The sequence below is a fragment of the Nansenia antarctica genome, assembly GCF_963989245.1.
Source record: "Nansenia antarctica genome assembly, chromosome: 7".
In the NCBI taxonomy this organism is placed as follows: Eukaryota; Metazoa; Chordata; class Actinopteri; order Argentiniformes; family Microstomatidae; genus Nansenia; species Nansenia antarctica.
In genome coordinates, this window is record NC_137677.1 from 33,545,468 (window position 1) to 33,567,967 (window position 22,500).

Sequence of the window (22,500 nt, forward strand, 5' to 3'; positions counted from 1 at the left end):
AATATATAAAATATATATTTTAAAAAATAAAATATATAAATCTTATTGTGGACTGTGTAATTTCGATGCTAATCAAACAGGGCGTCTCGAGGAGAGCGCGTGATAGATGACGAGGAGACATCCTGACGCATCTTCTGATTGGGTGATTGATGTCAGACCGTTATTGTCCGAGAGCTAAACTGACTGTAACATGTAGCCCGGCCTACCGGAATTACATTTCTTTCTAAACAGCTGTGCTATTTCTTTAACACACGACAGACGACACACAGAAAATATTAATTCATATAAATGACTATTGAGCTACTATTGAGTTTCTGGAAAATTATAAGAATTTGCGGTGTCGCTTCATTTGTAATAATAGGCTATGTTGGCCAAAACCATTGAACACCACTAAATCAGAACACCATTGAAGATTCCTGTAGGCCTACATTATAGAATATTTCACTAAAAATAGCCTAATAATCATCATTGCTCATTGCATGCCATTTACAGCAACAATGATGAATTATCCCGTTTTGTGACCATTTGATTATTTCCACTGTATTCTAATGTATGTACAGTATGTATTCTCCATGATAGAAAAGGTGGTAGACTGTAGGCCTATACAGGCTTTCCTTTTAAATAGTAAAAAAAAAAAAAAAGAGCAGGCCGATTTAATATCCTATATCAAATAAACAAATTTGCTTTGTCTTGAAAATTGCCAAATTACTGAACAATAAACAGGCTAGGTCTGTTAGGCACCGACACTTTGCTTTCTCTGTTTATTGGATGAATGCGGACTGTTGGTTTAGGTTTTTAGATAAAGGCCTCAAAGCTTTATTCATGAAGTATACTTCGTTTTTTGGTTTACAATCAACCGGTAACATGTTTAGGCCTATAGCACAAAGGGTGTAATTGGTCAAATTGTTTTCAGAATTATGTTATAATAACAGTAATCTCCTAATAATGAAGCCTTCAATTTGTGATATAGGTCTATGGGTTGGACGCAGAACAAGTTTGAAGTAAAATCCCAATTTTAGTTGAAGCTCAGAAGACAAGCGTTCTAACCTGTCTGGGCGCGTCTCTCTTCTCTCTCTCTATCTCTCCTCCCCCCTCTCTCTCTCTTTATCTCTCTCCCCACCCCCCCCCTCTCTCTCTCCCCCTCTCCCCCCCTCCCTCTCTCTCATAGAAATTGTTATTATGTGTATCATACTTCAGTGAGGTTACACACGCCTAATAGACTCGCAGTGTTTATCTTGTCTTGTCTCTCGTCAGAATTAGTGGTATTTGGTTGAGCATTTGTTATCCAAATAATGGCTTTGTATTCAGAAGTCTCTTTGAGATAAGTGGGAGTAAGCTATTGAAATATTTGAATACTTGACGTCCTGACATTATTTTAGCTTCGGGCTATATGTCAGTTCAAAGAAGCCCGAGTTCTATATGAGCTTTGTTTTGTTTTAAAATGTCTCCTTTCCTTTCTGAAATGTACACACAAACACACACACACACACACACACACACACACACACACACACACACACACACACACACACACAGGGCACGCAATCTTTCTCCTCAACGTCAGATATTTTCTTTTCATTGTTATATGCTGAAGAAGATAACAGTCAAAATTAAACGACATTTTCGATGTGCCTCGCCATGTGCTTCGATGCGCCTTGGAATCGTCGTTTTTGTCATGGGCTAAAACAACTATAATTATTGTTTTCGATCTCTGTGCTTGGCTTGATTTATTATATTTACATGAGGGGCTAGGCCACATTCCTGGCAAAGAATTGTCGAATCGTTCACATCCACCACTAATTTCCATCACCATATATTACTTCATAAAAGTTAAAAATATGTCCTTAATCGCAAACATGTTACCGCCATGATCATGAAAGCTGGCAAAAAAAATGGTCCCCAAATATAGGATGTCATGCTTGTGACAACATGTAATTTAATTTTTTATTCAATTGGAATTTAAAAATACAAAGTTTTTCATATTTCAATCAATTTCGTGATCCCACCCTTTTTAACCAGCTTTGGGTGATGTGCTTCATGATGGCTATTCTATCATTGAATAGTGGATGTGTATATGATGCACCTTTGTGTTGTCTGTTTTGTCCACAATAGATTATAAAGCACATGGATACAAACTATACAGAAACACAACATCGCTAACAGACCAACATCATAATAATATATTTTAGGCCTTTATGGGATCCCCATATGAGAATGTCCAGATTTAAACGCCTAGTCTCTTTCTCGTCATCATTAGGAGTTTTTATGACGACTAGCCTATTAGTTATAGGCCTACCTATTTGCTGTAAAATAAAAAAATAAAAACTATGAAGGAATCGATCTCGTCCACGCTGACCTCGACTCCCCGATACTCGTGTCAAGCAAACGGTGGGTTTTATCTCCGAGGAAGCGGCTGAGAGAGAGAGAGAGAAAGAGAGAGAGAGAGAGAGAGAGAGAGAGAGAGAGAGAGAGAGAGAGAGAGAGAGAGAGAGAGAGAGAGAGACAGAGAGAGAGACAGAGAGAGAGAGAGACAGAGAGAGAGAGAGACAGAGAGACAGAGAGAGAGAGAGAGAGAGAGAGAGAGAGAGAGAGAGAGACAGAGAGAGAGACAGAGAGAGAGAGACAGAGAGAGAGAGAGAGAGAGAGAGAGAGAGAGAGAGAGAGACAGAGAGAGAGAGAGACAGAGAGAGAGACAGAGAGAGAGAGACAGAGAGAGAGAGACAGAGAGAGAGAGAGAGAGAGAGAGAGAGAGAGAGAGAGAGAGAGAGCAGTGCACGGCCAGGCAATTTCATGCTCTGCAACGCTTTGAACAGCCTTGATATCATCATGCCTCTCATAATAAATTTTCCCTTTTGTAACGGGTATAATATGCCGTATGAATATGGATACAGTTGCCCCACTCACTTGAACCACTGAGCTGCAAACCAACCCCTCATACACAATAAACTACCATTTATTAATTGAATCATTGGAATGTATCGCAGAGAAAAATACAACAAAAATAAGGGAGCGATGTTGCCTTTTTTTTTCCAATATAAAAATGTTTATTTGGAAACATGGTTTAAGATGTAGATAATATTCCCTATAATCTTTGAGGGATAACAGAGGCTATATTTCAGGATAGTCTGATGCTGTGTCGTTGTCTCTGTATTCCCAATATCGTAAATCCAACAGGAGTCGAGACCTAAAGGTTAGGCTGCTAGGATTTAACATCAAGCGGCAGGCAACTAATGATTATAGTGTCCCACTGATTGTTCAGGAGGAAATCAGGGTAACCGAGAGATTCAACGTTTTTTTTTTCAGGCTGTGTTTCCGATAAAAATCTTTGGCTTGTAGAGGCAGATCAGTCTGTACTTCACCGAGGTCTGAAACAGGAGAGAGAAATCACCAAAAACAGGAATCCTATGCGACAAAGATAACAACCATATAACTCTCCAGCAAGTGAAGTAGGGGTTGAGAAGTCCTGTACACCCCGTCCTTAAATTAGATATATACACCGTCATATTTTTGGCTATAGATTTTCCATCGTGTGTAGTTGGTGTACTGTCTATAGTCTATGTCCATACAGTACATAATGACACAAAATGGGAATCTCTTTACAATAGCCTATTAGACCTTCCGCTAATATTGTGTCCCCCAGATTGTATCTTTTCCAAGGCTTTTAGGCTAGCCCTCTTTAGTCCGAGTTCGTAGAGCACATTAGGGGCAAGAAAAACTCTCACTGTCTCAGTCACTCTCGCCCTCCTTGTCCTGCTCCTGGATGGTGGTGGTGGAGTGGTTGTACAGTCCCTGCGCCATGAGCTGCAGGGCCAGGCCGTTCTTGTACCCGTTGGCCTTTTTGATCTTAGCCCGTTTGTTCTGGAACCAGATCTTGATCTGCGACTCGTTGAGGCTGAGCTCCGTGGCCAGGGCCTGCCGCCGCTGCTCGGTGATGTACCGGTTGGCCGTGAACTCCGTCTTCAGCCTCTGGAGCTGCTCGGCCGTGAACGCCGTCCGGGGGCGCTTGTCGTCTTTCTCGTTTTTCGTCTTTTTCAATTTCCGTGTCCTTGGGCCTACAGTAGGACGACAAGCACAACGGGAATATAAATATTCAGCGAGCGCCGGACACTTCTGACTTTCATTAGCTTACCCGAATGAATTTGATTATTTCTTGTAATAATGCATAATAATAACATAGGCTATGAGTATCAATAGGCCTATTAATCGCAGACAGTAGCCTTAATAATACTACTATTACTACTACTACTACTACTACTACTACTAATAATAATATTATTAATAATAAGAACAATAATATTAATAATAATAATAACAATAATATTATTAATAATAATAATAACAATAACAATAATAATAATAATAATAATAATAATAATAACAATAACAATACATAGCCTCATATCCTACGTTATTAATACGTTGATCTAATTTCCATTTCAATAGACTATTGTGGTAAACATTTAATAGTGGTATAATAAGTAGGCTAATGACAATGCAATAAACACAAAAAAGGCTATTATGGACTAAGAAAAAAGATAAACTTATAATTGCATATTTGGCGGCCTGGGCCTGTGTACGGTCAAAATAACACTGTTTGACTTTATTATACATGCAAACAACAAACACTGCAAACCCGTGTCAGCCCAGGTTACTAAAACACTGCAACATTATATATATTATATATATACATATATATATATATATATATATATATATATATATAGGAGGACAAAATAATAAAGTCACGCCTATATTATGCGTATTGAACTTTGATATAAAATAGACATTTGAAGCTCATAGTCTTAGCTGTGGTGGACATTAATAGACACTAATGTTAACTGTTATTTCTTCTGAATCACACGGCTACAGTTTTGTAGTTGCAGTGTGTTTCTGAAGCAACAATAATATGGCTTCTCTTTGTTCACATGGGAAGCAAATCGTATTATGCGAACATGAACACATACAGGTAGCCTATCCTCCTATCCTTCAAACACAAACTATCATCTTAAAATTAACATCAATCATTTGTCATCAATTGTTATTCTTATGTTCTGTAATGCCAAACGGGAAGTCTATCTCTGCGTTTCACAAAGAAGCATATGGAAATTACAAAAATCTAATTGTTGAGGTGACAATGTATTAGAATAGAATATAATAGTTTCTAGAATAAAAACGAAAGACACGTTGATTTAAACAACGTAAACATTGTGCATAGGCCTATATATTTACGTTTCTAAATATTGAGTCAATATTTCATTTTCATGTTTTCAATTAGGCCATCAGGCCTATACACAGCATGGAAGGCCATAATTAATTCAAAATGTCGACAAAACTGAAACATGATATCCTTCTCAATCTTATTTCACAAAACCTTTGCTCATCTTTTACTCTACCTCACTGAGATGAAAAACAAGAGACATGGTCAAACACAAGAGCAGGTTATAAACAACACCTTTTATAAGAACACATTACACTTGCATTGCGCTATTGTGTGTGTGGGCCTTTCTATTCCGTATAGTCAAATAGCGCATATAGGCCTATTAAGTGTTCTGACCGAGTCTTTTTTTAAAGTGACACCTTTTCAAAACATTTGTTGGGGATATTAAGGTGCACAGGGTAGCCTCCAACCTCCAGTGCCCAAACATTTCACTTGCAAATTGTGGCAGGACAGGGAAATGTTATAGACGAGAGGACAATAACAACATGTGAGGGCATGTTGATGACAACTTGTACCTATTCTATTATGTCCTCAAATTGGCTTATGATAGCACACAAATAAATTATCACAGGCTACACGTTTGTGTTATGGTTTCTATTCATATGACTTTTCTAGAGAGAGTAGTGCGAATCAGTCATCAAAGCCAATCAAAGCTAATCGAACCATATTATTTTCTGTAGGTAAATGGCAGGTATTCGTATTTTCAACTACATGCACCAAGGCGGTGGTCGATATATAAATGTCAAGATCCACTGTAGAATTTATATTAAAACCTCTGCCCCACCATGCAGTATTCCGTTGATGTGCATTTTGTTGACACACATTGTTTTATGGATTCACACTTCTCTTTTGTTTCTTGAATTCATGATTGTTTTATTCCAAAATGTCCCTAAATACCCCAGTGTGTGAGATAAAAACACAACACAGCATTAATGTAGCCCTACTTAAACATGTCCACTCCCAGAGGTCTGTAAACCCATGGAAGAACTCAGGTTTACAGGGAGGCTATGGCACCTTGTTCCCCTGTGCCATATTTCGTACTTTAGAGGAATATGTACCTTCCTTGGATATAATGAAGGATTTCTCAAATAGTCTCTCAACTTTCTTGTCTAAGTGTTTGTTTTTCGTACAAAGCAGGCGCACCCTAGCCCTATACCCTACCGTAGCCTACACATTATTTAAAATAACCTCAAAAATAACCCCCCAAAAACACCTCCTTTGCAGATTAAGTATGATTAAGAACTAGGCCTACATATGGTTTAATTGAATAAATAATAATGTGGTCAATTGTCAAATTGATCTAAATCTAGATCATTTTTAAGAAAGCAATAAGGCGAAGCCAGTGAAAATAGAAGAAAGAGGTGAGCTAAAATACTATCACTGCCTGCGCTGTTATTGACAATATGCATTGGGAACTATGGCTGTATGAAACATTGAAATAACTCTTGTTGTTGTTGTTGTTAGGAGCTTGTACAAAACAACTATTGCCTCACCAGATGACGGCCTGTCCGAGTATCGTGTGCAGTACACCCATGCGGGCCACAGGAGCGGCTGCGACTCCGGCGTGCTGGGCGCCCCCCCCCCGGCAGCAGACGGAGACGTGTTCTCGGCGAACTTTGGCGTATTAGTGCTGCTCCCGAAACCCTCGTCATTGGCCTTGGCGGCTTGGCTCTTCTGGGGACTCGGCGACAACGAGACCAGAGACGAGGCGGAGGACGACGTGCTGTCGCTGCTGCAGGTGGAGTCGTGGCACGGCGTCCCGGGGTGGGTCGATGGCCTGACCCCCGAGGAGGGGTCCCGGACGCGCTCTCGGCTGGACGTCTGCGCCCGCTCCCTCTCTCCCCTCTCTCCCCTCTCTCCCCTCTCTCCCCTCTCTCCCCTCTCCCCCCTCGCCCCCAAGCCGCCGAGCTCCTTCTTGCAGCCGAAGTCTGGCCGTAAGATATTGTCAATAAAAAAGTTGGTGGTCCTATGCGCCTGCTGCGCGGCTTGGAGAGGCAGGATGGGCGGGGAAGGCAGACTGGGGGACGGAGAAACGCTTTCCCCTTCTTCACTCGAGCTGTTTATATCCCTCTGGTCCTCCATCGCTGCTGAGAAGAATGTTTAAACGGGGGGGACCCGCAGTTCGGTGTCCAGAAAAAGCAATTCCACTTGTTGGCGCGTATTTGTATCCAAACAGGCCCTATGAATAACGCAGCTATAACGGTGCCGCGCTAAAACATGATGATTGTTATTTCCTCTCTAATAGGGGGCACATTTTGATTTCTAAATTGTTGACATCCCGCGTGCGTAACGCTCCTGCGTGTCATGGTCGTGGACAGGACTGACAACGCTTTGCGCGGTCCTCTGGCGGAGCGCCGTGCTTTTCAGCGCCGTGTGACAGTTCGGTCTTCACCGACTCCTCTCACATCACTCCCAGCCGCTCCCACACGTTTCCCACACCAACCGGAAGCGCGTGGATCTCTCCGAACGCGCAGTGGGCCAATCGAAGGCCGAGACACTTTTGGGAACGTGGGTGACGAGGTCCAATAACGTCTTGCGTCTCTCGGTGAACAAGGCTGCAGAGCACCAAATGGGGGTTTTAAAGAAAACCAAACAAGAGATTATCACCGTTACGTGTCTACAACCTTGATACATCTGTCGTAGCCTATTCTTATAACAAATATGTATAATTCACACAATAACCTACTATGGCAACATGTATGCCTGGACATATGTACACACTATACGCATACCACACTTGGTAATAGGTGCACCTTGTGTGATTACGAAGCTTGCGTAAATGAGCTGCTTCTAACGTTGAGCGAAAATGTATTCCCAATATCCTACATTTACGCACGCGTCCCGAGCACATTAAACCAGAATTCACCTTGGTATATGCACACACACACACACACACACACACACACACACACACACACACACACACACACACACACACACACACACACACACACACAATAGATCACAATAGACTACAAAACACAATAGACTACAAATCATCCCCAATTATCCAATTGCGTAATGAAAGCACTATAGCCTTTGGCCTATCACACACACACACACACACACACACACACACACACACACACACACACACACACACGCACGCACACACACACACACACACACACACACACACACACACACACACACACACACACACACACACACAATTGTAGTCCACGCCTTACGTGGTTGTACCAAATGGATTGCGCATGTATGTATTTCATATACATTTATAGGAAATAGGCTTACATGATAATACTGAATTATGTAGACAAACATAGAAATCATACAAGCAAAGACCACGTCCCAACCTACATTGTTTTATTTCAGTTAGGGCCACAAAACTGAAATCTCTATCACAAAGCTATAGTGCTGGTACTTAATTAAATTCAAATTAGGACACTATCGCTATCCCGTTTTGCAAAGTGGCCATTGTGGGCAGAAATTCTTTTCACACGGCAAATGAGCGGACGGACTCTTATCTCGCCCGCAAAGAGACGCCCTGAGAGGGGGACTGCTGAGGATAATTTATAGGTTTTAATTACCCTTTATTCCGCCTGATCAGCTCGACGTTCATCACCGCGGGTAGCGAGTAAAAACCCAGTGAAAAGCTCTGTCACCCTCCCCGCCCGGGACGCTCAATCACAGGGCGCACTAACGGGGCTGGAGCGCGTCAAGGTGTTGATAACACAAAAAAGGACTTGAATAGTAGGACGGCCCTTCGAGAGACACCATTTACAGAAATGACTTTATTGACGGCTTAACGTTAGGTAATTCATATCACATCTCGTATAGCCTTGTAGGGGCCTGGCGTTCTCCACGGTGACGGGCCTGGTGAGATGAATGGAGCTTTTATAATGGAAGCGCCGCTGCATAAGTGCGCGGGAAATGATCCAGGAGTCTTTAAGCAGCCTGGAAATATTCATTACAATGTTCAATCACCATGGTTTGCACAAAACAGTCTACTCGACCGATCTAGAGTGAGAAAGGTGTTGCTAAACAGTTGTTTTACAAGGATGTATTACGCAGGAAAGGAATAGGCCTATTATAGGGAATAGAGAGGCCTATGGCGAGGATAGTTTTTCTATGGCCAACCGTTCCATTTGCAAACCAGCGGTTGTAGGATTTCAGTAATGGAAAACAAAATATGTCCACACACACACACACACGCGCGCACACGCGCACACACACACACACACACACACACACACACACACATACACACGCGCGCACACACACACACGCGCGCGCACACACACACGCACACACACACACGCACACGCACACGCACACACACACACACACACACACACACACACACACACATACACACACACGCACACACACACACACACACACACACACACACACACACACACACACACACACACGAACAGGGCCATCGTAAACATGATTTAATAAAAAAGAAAAAAGAAAGAACCATACGTCGAACACGGATGGAGGGATAGCTGTACATTTAAAGGTGAAAAGGGCATCCGAATGGGCCAGCCAGCATCACCTGAGCCAAGGGGGGCTTGGGGGTGGGGGTCTTTGCCTTATTTGGAGCTGTCGAGGTGCGTGCTCATTCAATCGGAATGCTGCTTGCGTCTTTTTGGAAACAGATGTTCAGGGGAATCGCATTGTGGTCTGACTATGCTCACTACTTTTCGAAAAAAATCTTACTAGGTGAACATCCCCACAGCTCATTCATCATATAGGCTAGGCCTCTCCTATAGGCTACATTCAACCCGTCTGTTCAATTGACTTAAATGCTATCTTCAAGGTCTATCAAATAGGCTGTCATGCTGTAATGACATTGGTTTGCGAAATAGATCTTGCCTTATTTTGTCAGTTTTGTTTGTTTGCGATATGAAGAGAAATAGTCATTAAAAAAAAACAAAAAAAAACATGGTTCATGTATTACAATGTCTTTCGATATGTAGCCTAATCTTTCGTTAATATACACTCTTACTTTCTACAGTTTATTCGAACCAGAATGCGTTATTTTACGACCACCCAAGGACGCCTGTGTTTTACCTTGCTTTCAATGTGTGATTGCGGTTGAGATTGGGATGCAAGAACACACATGGATTATTTACAATATGGGAGAAGAGAAAGGTAACATCGAACAGACAGACAAACAGACAGACACGTCACTGCGTTCGGATTGTCCCTCAAATATAGGGTTTTGTCAGCGCGTTACTGATACTTAATACTTATACTTGAATAGGCCTACTTGAATATTTACCTTTGTTTTAACACTTTACTACTAATTAAACACTATACATCGATATCTGAGCATGCGTGTTGGTTTTAATACAGGGGAATTGTTAATGGCCAGCAATAATTCATAATAAATCTAAAGTGAATCTCCTTACAATTGTACATTCAATTCAATATTCCAATGTAAACGATTATATTAAAAGGCTCCTCTTGAAAGAGAATAATGTAGATTTATACTTTTTAGTTTAGTTTAGTTTAGTTTTATAATACACTTCTCTGGTGTATTACTATTTCAAAATACTACTGATACGTCACCATCACCCGTAGGCTACAATAGCTTCTGGCCAAAAGAGTCATTAAAACGACTATGGTGTTGACATATTGATCAAAAGCGAATTAATGTTAGTACGTCCTTACATTAAAACAGCGAACTGGCAACTATGCTACATGGGACTATTAAGGCTTACCTCGTGGCTCACCAAACTACAATAACTTTAAGTAAACATAAATGTAGTACTAGTAGCCTACCGATAATATTATCATATTTATGCACAGGCCTACATTTGTATGAAATACCGAATAATTTAATAATAAACCGTGTTTTCATATTTGTTTGAAACAAGAGTAGGCTACACTAATGGAAATCTATTTCTTCCGTTTGTAATAATGTACACATTATTAACTGTTGTCTGAGATCAAACCTTAAGAGCGTCAGAGAACTATACTACTCAAAATCAAAAGCTCATTTAATGCGATAAAAAAAGGATAGCAAGGATTATATAAGGACCTTTGGGTTCTTTTGTAATTTTATTGGCAAACATACCAATAAACAAGAGCCGAAACATGGCAGCAAATGGTTGGAAGATACAACAAATAAGTGGTGTTGACTTCAAACACGTCAAAGCGATGCCATGGGGCCACCTGGTGGTCAATCACAGCAGCGCTGCTCACAGCTGATACCAACTGGAAGGGAACAGCTTCCCTTCCCTATATGGCTACTACTGTTCATTTCTTTCATTTTATTTTTGAAAAGGCGCACATTCTGTGCCTCTCTGTGGGCCATTCGAAAATTGCATTCAAAAATAGTCTAAATGAAAAAAAAAAACTGCATACAAAATTAGATTGTATAAAGCTATGACGGCATATTCTTATGGTTACACTGCTCAAGATGTCAGAGATCTCTGCCTTCTAAATGAGATTAACCAAAAACATAAATCAACAAAATTTCCACCATCCAAAAATGTAATGTCTTTGAGTACAAATGCCTTTATGGAGACGTTAATGTCCACTACGACCAGTGGTGTGACTTGGTGTCTCTTCAGGTGATCAGTGTTGCCAGATTGGGTGTATTCCCGCCCAACTTTTGATGACACTGGACGGCAAGAAATGCATTTGGGTAGAAATGCGGTCGGGCTGGAGAAAATAGCACCTGGGCAGAATAAAAGGTCTAGGCTGTTTTTTGGTGGATTCCGCGGGTTTTAGACACTGGTTGGACTGGACATTGTCAATCCCATCTGGCAACCCTGCTGCAGGTGATCTGGAGACGAGTGGAGCTCCCCCCACACCTGAGGTTTCACTGTGGGTCTTCTGGAGATAAATGGGTTTTTTAGGGCATTTCTGCTTTATTGGAGAGAGACAGTAGAGTAAGTAAGTAAGTAAGTAAAGCTTTATTTATATAGCACCTTTCATACAAGAAATGCAGCTCAAAGTGCTTTACAACAGGAATAAGAACATAAAGTGAATATAAAAACATATATAAAAACATATACAAGCATAGAATGAATATAAAAGCAGGGGAAAACAGTAAAAAGAAAAGGTAATAAAATACAATAAAGATACATATAAAAAAGGGGAACGATGTACAACCTCTGCTCGTTAATCTAACTTTCCATATCCCTTTCATCTCCCTACCTGACACAGTCTTTCTGTACTTGAGATTGACAGGACCGATGGGTGGGAGAATCCAGAAGCCGGAATCGAACAATGGCCCTTGGCTTGCGATAATATGGCATTGTTCAACACCTTTGAAAAACACACACCAGAACCACAACCCAAGCCTATTCCAGCCCAACCACAGTCTAAAAACCGCCGAATCCACCTAAAAACAGCCCAAAACGTTTCTTGGTCTGACGACAACAGAAATGTGATATAATGTACCGTCAATGACCAGTAGGGGGCAGGAGGCATCCAAAAATCTAATCAGATAGTCCTCTAGTGCGCGTGTGCGTGTGTGTGTGTGTGCCTGTGTGAGTGTGAGTGTGAGTGTGTGTGTGTGTGTGTGTGTGTGTGTGTGTGTGTGTGTGTGTGTGCCTGTGTGTGTGCCTGTGTGTGTGTCTGTGTGTGCAGATATGAGGGAGATGAAGAGGGGATATTTATTTTGTCCAAGAACACAACAACTCACTCACTTTAGCTAGGGGTCAAACTGACCCAGAACATCATTTATGTAACCGAAAGGGGTCACGATTTCCCTTTTATTAAAACGTCATTTTCATTACCCCTAACTAACCCGAACCCTTCACTGGTATACTTTCATTTACAAATCCATCCTTGGTCTGCTCCCCTCCTACCTTTCTAACCACCTCTCACGCAAGCAATCCGTCTACGGCCTTCGCACACATAGTCATCATCACATAGTCCATCCCCTTGGTCCGGACCATGAAAGGCAAAAGGGCGTTCTCATTTGCAGCCCCTTCCTCTTGGAATTCTTTACAGCAGTCTGAAACTGTCTCATCTGATCCCTCTTTCCAGTTTCAAGCTCTTGCTGAGAGACATACAGTGCGAGTCTATGATTTGTTCCTGCTATTAAGTTGACCCTTGCTATTGTATTGTAGCCCTGGAATTTCTGTTTTTCTTTTTTGTTTGAACTTTGCATCTTCCACTTTATTTTACACTTTTCATTTTACACAAGTAAAGTAAATGTAGTGTACTTTGAAGTAAATGTACCGTAACTTACTTTCTGCAAAGATACAAAAATAAAAATAAAAATACACTTAAGGATAGAAGCAAATTGCGGCATTTCTGATTCATTCTTGTTGCCTAATACTTTACAGTTTTACAGTCAACTATTCTGTCTATGATTACTATAAATCAAACCATTCTTATAATGAAATATTCATTTTTGTGAAAATCATTCAAACTATGTAATGCTCCCTGTTGTTAGTGTTTTGTAAGTCAGAATGTTATGAATGACTGTGTTTGTTTCTGAGTGAACATTGTTGCCAGTGTATGGTTGAACGAGCTTCTTTTGAGACATGAATGAAGTGATTGACCAACATGCGTGTTAGTAATGTAGACTGTATGAAGAGTTGTGACTCTGTGACTTCAGTATTGAACACTGTGACTTAGCGACCGTAAAAAACTGGAAGTGGTGCATGATCGATTACAAAGTCAGCTGAGTGGACATTTCGTCAGGAGAGAGTAACGGTCAACTAGGCCTCCGTAAAGCCCCACTTCCCTGTTCCTACAGCTGCTGCATTAAAAATATCACTATAGCAGCTTTCTGCTGCCTCAGCTCCCATGACTTCTCACTTTTGTGACTTCCTCTGTGTCAACTAAGTTGTTGTGTGTGTGTGTGTGTTTGTGTGTGTGTGTATGTGTGTGACGCGTGTGTGTGTGACGTGTGTCTTTGTGTGTGTGTGAGTGTGTGTCGCGTGGGTGCATATATGTGTGACGACGTGTGTGTCTGTATTTGTGTGTTTGTGTGTGTGTGTGTGTGTGTGTGTGTCTGTGTCTGTCTGTGTGTGTGTGTGTGTGTGTGTGTGTGTGTGTGCGCAGGAAAGAGGGAGGTTCTATTGCAAACGGGAGAATTTCTGTGACATTTCTGAAGAAGTTTCTGTGCGTAATAATACTTTGTTATAAAAGGGCCCGAAACAGGGGCGCTGGTCCGGTGTCAGCCTCTGCCTCTCTGGACTAGCGGACCTCAGGCTCCGGTGTCAGCCTAGCGGAACTCAGGCTTCATGGACTCAGCAGTGGACGAAGGCCTGGTCTCCAGCTTTTCCCAGAGCAACCCCCTCTACGACCTGGACATGAAGCTCAGCAGGACGGACCTCTACAACTTCCAGAGCTGCGGTAAGAACGCCTGTCTTTTATTTGTTTTCTTTTTTTACTTTTAAAAACCCACTTGTATATTATTATTAATCCTTTATTTAACTAGAGTAGTCATATTGAGACAGTAGCCTCTTTTTCAAATGAGCCCTGGCCAAGAAAAAGCAGCACTTACAGTTTTTTACGGTCGCTAAGTCACAGTGTTCAATACTGAAGTCACAGAGTCACAACTCTTCATACAGTCTGCATTACTAACAGGCATGTTGGCCAATGACTTCATTCATGTCTCAAAAGAAGCTCGTTCAACCATACACTGGCAACAATGTTCACTCAGAAAGCATACACAGTCATTCATAACATTCTGACTTACAAAACACTAACAACAGGGAGCATTAAAACATAGTTTTAATGATTTTCACAAGAATGTATGTATGTATGAATATTTCATTATAAAAATGGTTTGATTTATAGTAATCATAGACAGAATAGTTGACTGTACAACTGTAAAGTATTAGGCAACAAGAATGAATCAGAAATGCCGCAATTTGCTTCTATCCTTTACTGTAGTGTATTTATTTTTTCAGTATCTTTGCAGAAAGTAAGTTACGGTACATTTACTTCAAAGTACACTACATTTACTTGTAAAATAAAAAGTGGAAAATGAAGTGGAAGATGCAAAGTTCAAACAAAAAAGAAAAACAGAAATTCCAGGGCTACAATACAATAGCAATCACACCGTCTCACTCCTGAGGGTTTTGGTCCACCCTCTGGTCTGCATCTGGTCACATCTAATGTCTTCCCTGGCAATGCATCTAGTCTATTTCATTTCATTGTATACATTCTGCTAATACTTTCTAGACATTTCAATGTGATTACTGCAAATAGTGTACCACCGCTCATCCTTTATCAGACTTTGCTGAGGTGCTGGAACTGAAGAGTATCAATAGAGTGCAAAATAACAGCATCTGCACACTCAAACACTGCGCAAAAAAACGGTTTATTGCGAGCTTTCTGTCATATATGATAGGAATATGATTACTGCAAAAATGCACCAAATCATTCTGTTTTGAACATGTTCTTCACAGTTTTGAACACAGTATGTTAACAACGAAAAAATGTGTTGCAAATACATAGTGTTTTGCAGGTGGGGGAGTTTGAATGAGAGAAGTGTTATGGATTTTGGAGAACGTAGTCATTGAATGCATTTTGTATGAAAGCAATGCACAAATCACAGAGAAAGAGTCACAGTTTTGTTCACATGGGTTTCTGCTCTGCTGACTGTATGAAAAGTTGTGAAACTGTGGTTTCAGTATTGAACATGGTGAGTTAGCAATCGTAAAAAACTGTAATACATTTTATTCATGGCGCCTATCAAGGCTCTCAAGGACACCGTACCAAAACATAGTTAAAACCGCATATCAAAACATTAAAATCAACAAAGCAAAATGAGATAAAAAAAACAGCAAAATCAGATATAACAACAAACAAAATACAGGAGGTCAAACCAAGTAAGCCATTGTGAAAAGGTGTGTTTTAAGACTGGATTTGAAAGTGGTGAGTGTCAATATTGCGTATGTTAGGTGGCAGAGAGTTCCAGAATGTTAGGAGACAGAGAGTTCCAGAATGTTAGGAGACAGAGAGTTCCAGAATGTTAGGAGACAGAGAGTTCCAGAATGTTAGGTGGCAGAGAGTTCCAGAATGTTAGGTGGCATAGAGTTCCAGAATGTTAGGTGGAAGAGAGTTCCAGAATGTTAGGATACAGAGAGTTCCAGAATGTTAGGAGACAGAGAGTTCCAGAATGTTAGGTGGCAGAGAGTTCCAGAATGTTAGGTGGCAGAGAGTTCCAGAGGTGGGGAGCAGAACGGCTGAAGGCTCTAGATCCCATAGCAGTCAGGCGGGCAGAAGGGATGACAAGTTGGTTGGCAGAGGAGATCTGAGACTACGGGAGGGAGTGTGAGTGAGAAGGAGTTCAGAGAGGTATGAAGGTGCTAGGTTATGGAGAGCCTTAAAGGTGAGAAGGAGAAAAAAATGAATACGGAGTTTGATGGGAGCCAATGAAGTTGTTGGAGAACTGGAGTGATGTGGTCAATGGAGCCAGTTCTAGTAATGATGCGTGCAGCTGAGTTCTGGACCAGAGTTTATGGAGACATTTGTGTGGAAGACCAAAGAGGATGGCATTACAGTCAAGTAGAAGAGTAACATTCTTTGGCTCGGTTCCTCAACATTGACATTGCAGCATCAAGATACTGTACAAAACCACAATAATAATACATAAAGCAAATAAGTAAAATATATAATCCTACAGTAATAGAGTAATAAAGTGATGGTAATCCTAACCTTGATCACTGGAAGGAGGTTTGCTAAACGCACTTCAGACTAAACTGACTTTAAACGTAAATCATGAATTGATCAACAATGAACGGTTCTTTTTTTTATGAACATTGACAGAAGCTAAAAGCTACTCAACCTCACCTGGGGTTCTATGTTGTGGGTTCCAGTGGAGATAGCATGTATCCCAGGCAAGCCTCCAACTAGGAAAAAGTGAGGAAAGCTTCAAAGAGTGAGGCAAAGTACAGTTACACCTTAACTGCTCCTCCTGAGAAGACACTCGTCTCCTGAAGACACCCGCTTTTTCCCCTCTACTGTGTCCCCTAAAACTTCTATTGCCCCCCTTGTACTGTTTCTCTGTTTCTCCAGTGTCTATATACAAAAAATAAAAGTCTAGGTTCAGAAGATGGTGATAGAAGTAGATGTTTCCTTCTATCACAGAGACTATCAATGGCCCCTGGCCTGAGCTGGATTACTCTTCCTGCTACGACTGGTGGATCGATGATTCACTTGCTTAGTCAAATGTATTGATTGGAAGTCGCTTTGGAATAAGGCGTCTGCTAAATACCAAAAATGTAAATGTAAAAAGTACACAAGTTGGGTGGTGAGGTGTTTGTGTATACTTTGTACTCTATTGAGCTCAGTATTGCTGCAGCAAGACAACAATATATATATATATATATGTTTTAACCATTTATATCCAATGCGACTTACAGTTAGAGATCACAGAGACTTACAGTTAGAGATCACAGAGACGTCTCCCTGGAGTAACTTAGGGCTGAGTGACTGGCTTTATAGCACTACTTTAGCCTATGCAACAGCAGCATTACCTCATTCGCCATATAATGTTATTCACAGATGAGTGTAAAAGTACAAGGCGTTTAGAAGAAACGAAAGTATGAGCTCTCTCTGCCGCCTTGGGCTGTTTTAGGGTGTTTAACAGTGTCAGAGGTTTACCAAGCACGGTTCTTCTTCACGGGTGACATCATCAACTAGCTCTGTCTGGCTGTGTGCAGATAGCCTTAGCATTGAACCGGTACTGCTCTTTTCTTTTCTAGAGAAATGTCCAGAAGAGGGCAGTCAAGTATGTGGGTTTGTCTTCAATATGTATCTAAATGTTTTTGTTTGTGTGTTTGTGTGTGTGTGTGTGTGTGTGTGTGTGTGTGTGTGTGTGTGTGTGTGTGTGTGTGTGTGTGTGTGTGCGTGCGTGTGTGTGTGTGTGTGCGCGTGTGTTTGTATGTTTGGTCCAATTTATTTCAGATCTCAAGCCACCGAGGCCCAGCAAACCTCACTGTCTACGTTTCGTTGTTGTTTACCTCATTGTCCTGACAGGACTGAATATCTTTCTTCTCTACAAAGGTAAATAAATCACCCATCCATTGGTTTTCTACCTGTGCTCTACCTTTCTACCTGTACTCTGCCTTTCTACATGTACTCTGCCTTTCTACATGTACTCTGCCTTTCTACATGTACTCTACCTTTCTACATGTACTCTGCCTTTCTACATGTACTCTACCTTTCTACATGTACTCTGCCTTTCTACATGTACTCTGCCTTTCTACATGTACTCTAACTTTCTACCGGTACTCTGCCTTTCTACATGTACTCTGCCTTTCTACATGTACTCTACCTTTCTACATGTACTCTACCTTTCTACATGTACTCTACCTTTCTACATGTACTCTGCCTTTCTACATGTACTCTGCCTTTCTACATGTACTCTGCCTTTCTACATGTACTCTGCCTTTCTACCTGTACTCTACCTTTCTACATGTACTCTGCCTTTCTACATGTACTCTGCCTTTCTACCTGTACTCTGCCTTTCTACCTGTACTCTGCCTTTCTACCTGTACTCTACCTTTCTACATGTACTCTACCTTTCTACATGTACTCTGCCTTTCTACATGTACTCTGCCTTTCTACATGTACTCTGCCTTTCTACATGTACTCTACCTTTCTACATGTACTCTACCTTTCTACCTGTACTCTGCCTTTCTACATGTACTCTGCCTTTCTACATGTACTCTACCTTTCTACATGTACTCTACCTTTCTACATGTACTCTACCTTTCTACCTGTACTCTACCTTTCTACATGTACTCTGCCTTTCTACATGTACTCTACCTTTCTACATGTACTCTACCTTTCTACCTGTACTCTGCCTTTCTACATGTACTCTACCTTTCTACATGTACTCTACCTTTCTACATGTACTCTACCTTTCTACATGTACTCTGCCTTTCTACATGTACTCTGCCTTTCTACATGTACTCTGCCTTTCTACATGTGCTCTACCTTTCTACCTGTACTCTACCTTTCTACCTGTACTCTGCCTTTCTACATGTACTCTACCTTTCTACCTGTACTCTGCCTTTCTACATGTACTCTACCTTACTACCTGTACTCTGCCTTTCTACATGTACTCTGCCTTTCTACCTGTACTCTGCCTTCCTACCTGTACTCTGCCTTTCTACATGTACTCTACCTTTCTACATGTACTCTGCCTTTCTACATGTACTCTGCCTTTCTACATGTACTCTACCTTTCTACATGTACTCTACCTTTCTACATGTACTCTGCCTTTCTACATGTACTCTACCTTTCTACATGTACTCTGCCTTTCTACATGTACTCTACCTTTATACATGTACTCTACCTTTCTACATGTACTCTACCTTTCTACATGTACTCTACCTTTCTACATGTACTCTGCTTTTCTACCTGTACTCTACCTTTCTACATGTACTCTACCTTTCTACATGTACTCTACCTTTCTACCTGTACTCTACCTTTCTACATGTACTCTACCTTTCTACATGTACTCTACCTTTCTACCTGTACTCTACCTTTCTACATGTACTCTACCTTTCTACATGTACTCTACCTTTCTACATGTACTCTGCCTTTCTACATGTACTCTGCCTTTCTACATGTACTCTACCTTTCTACATGTACTCTACCTTTCTACATGTACTCTACCTTTCTACCTGTACTCTACCTTTCTACATGTACTCTACCTTTCTACCTGTACTCTACCTTTTTACATGTACTCTGCCTTTCTACATGTACTCTGCCTTTCTACATGTACTCTGCCTTTCTACATGTACTCTACCTTTCTACCTGTACTCTGCCTTTCTACCTGTACTCTACCTTTCTACATGTACTCTGCCTTTCTACATGTACTCTACCTTTCTACCTGTACTCTGCCTTTCTACATGTACTCTACCTTTCTACCTGTACTCTGCCTTTCTACATGTACTCTGCCTTTCTACCTGTACTCTACCTTTCTACATGTACTCTGCCTTTCTACCTGTACTCTACCTTTCTACATGTACTCTGCCTTTCTACCTGTACTCTACCTTTCTACATGTACTCTACCTTTCTACGTGTACTCTACCTTTCTATCTGTACTCTACCTTTCTACATGTACTCTACCTTTCTACATGTACTCTACCTTTCTACATGTACTCTACCTTTCTACATGTACTCTACCTTTCTACATGTACTCTACCTTTCTACATGTACTCTGCCTTTCTACATGTACTCTGCCTTTCTACCTGTACTCTACCTTTCTACCTGTACTCTACCTTTCTACATGTACTCTACCTTTCTACATGTACTCTGCCTTTCTACATGTACTCTACCTTTCTACATGTACTCTGCCTTTCTACCTGTACTCTGCCTTTCTACATGTACTCTACCTTTCTACATGTACTCTGCCTTTCTACCTGTACTCTACCTTTCTACATGTAAACTACCTTTCTACCTGTACTCTACCTTTCTACCTGTACTCTACCTTTCTACATGTACTCTGCCTTTCTACATGTACTCTACCTTTCTACATGTACTCTGCCTTTCTACATGTACTCTACCTTTCTACATGTACTCTGCCTTTCTACATGTACTCTACCTTTCTACATGTACTCTGCCTTTCTACATGTACTCTGCCTTTCTACATGTACTCTACCTTTCTACCTGTACTCTACCTTTCTACATGTACTCTACCTTTCTACATGTACTCTGCTTTTCTACATGTACTCTGCCTTTCTACATGTACTCTGCCTTTCTACATGTACTCTGCCTTTCTACATGTACTCTGCCTTTCTACATGTACTCTGCCTTTCTACATGTACTCTGCCTTTCTACATGTACTCTGCCTTTCTACATGTACTCTGCCTTTCTACATGTACTCTACCTTTCTACATGTACTCTACCTTTCTACATGTACTCTGCCTTTCTACATGTACTCTACCTTTCTACATGTACTCTACCTTTCTACCTGTACTCTACCTTTCTACCTGTACTCTACCTTTCTACATGTACTCTGCCTTTCTACATGTACTCTACCTTTCTACATGTACTCTGCCTTTCTACATGTACTCTGCCTTTCTACATGTACTCTGCCTTTCTACATGTACTCTGCCTTTCTACATGTACTCTGCCTTTCTACCTGTACTCTACCTTTCTACATGTACTCTGCCTTTCTACATGTACTCTGCCTTTCTACATGTACTCTGCCTTTCTACCTGTACTCTGCCTTTCTACATGTACTCTGCCTTTCTACCTGTACTCTACCTTTCTACCTGTACTCTACCTTTCTACCTGTACTCTACCTTTCTACATGTACTCTGCCTTTCTACCTGTACTCTACCGTTCTACCTGTGCTCTACCTTTCTACATGTACTCTACCTTTCTACATGTACTCTGCCTTTCTACATGTACTCTACCTTTCTACCTGTACTCTACCTTTCTACCTGTACTCTGCCTTTCTACATGTACTCTGCCTTTCTACATGTACTCTGCCTTTCTACCTGTACTCTACCTTTCTACATGTACTCTGCCTTTCTACATGTACTCTACCTTTCTACATGTACTCTGCCTTTCTACATGTACTCTGCCTTTCTACATGTACTCTACCTTTCTACATGTACTCTACCTTTCTACCTGTACTCTACCTTTCTACATGTACTCTGCCTTTCTACATGTACTCTGCCTTTCTACATGTACTCTACCTTTCTACCTGTACTCTACCTTTCTACATGTACTCTACCTTTCTACCTGTACTCTACCTTTCTACATGTACTCTACCTTTCTACCTGTACTCTACCTTTCTACATGTACTCTGCCTTTCTACATGTACTCTACCTTTCTACCTGTACTCTGCCTTTCTACATGTACTCAACGGCAACGGCGGCACCGCGCTGTCGCTCTGGTTCAATGCCATGCTTACACGGCTCGCTGCCCACCAACTGCTGGTCGCTCCCAGCCTATCCACTGACCTGCTCCCACCTGTACTCTGGTTTCATCTTCAGCTTGGTTTCGCCCTCCTGCTGCTCCTGTCGTTTTGCCCTGGACTCCCGGCCATCTCACCTGCCCCCCACCTCCCCCTGCCCTTCTCTCGTCTCACCTATACTGCCACTCTGACTCTGTGTTCCATGTTACTTGTTGTTTTTGTGTTTCCCATATCCCCTATATTGTCAGCGTCTTTGAGCCTCGGAAAAGCGCTATATAAATTTAATGAATTATTATTATTATTATTATTACTCTGCCTTTCTACATGTACTCTACCTTTCTACCTGTACTCTGCCTTTCTACATGTACTCTGCCTTTCTACCTGTACTCTACCTTTCTACCTGTACTCTACCTTTCTACATGTACTCTGCCTTTCTACATGTACTCTA

General features: G+C 41.2%; 2 protein-coding genes across 2 annotated transcripts in view; one reads left to right on the forward strand and one right to left on the reverse strand.

The window, feature by feature from the left end:
- Positions 1-3,726: 3,726 nt before the first annotated feature.
- en1a (engrailed homeobox 1a) lies at positions 3,727-7,300 on the reverse strand (the record flags this gene model as incomplete). Its single annotated transcript, XM_080536457.1, has 2 exons — positions 3,727-4,052; positions 6,712-7,300. 2 exons carry the CDS (start codon positions 7,298-7,300, stop codon positions 3,727-3,729), a joined length of 915 nt encoding a protein of 304 aa, XP_080392583.1.
- A 7,103-nt stretch (positions 7,301-14,403) lies between these two features.
- The window catches only part of marco (macrophage receptor with collagenous structure), a gene marked incomplete at its 5' end in the record, with an annotated part of 30,807 nt that continues 22,710 nt past the window's right edge, over positions 14,404-22,500 (forward strand). The window contains one exon of the mRNA XM_080536679.1: positions 14,404-14,515. Coding sequence (XP_080392805.1) covers positions 14,404-14,515 — 112 coding nt within the window. The remainder of the gene's footprint in view (positions 14,516-22,500) is intronic.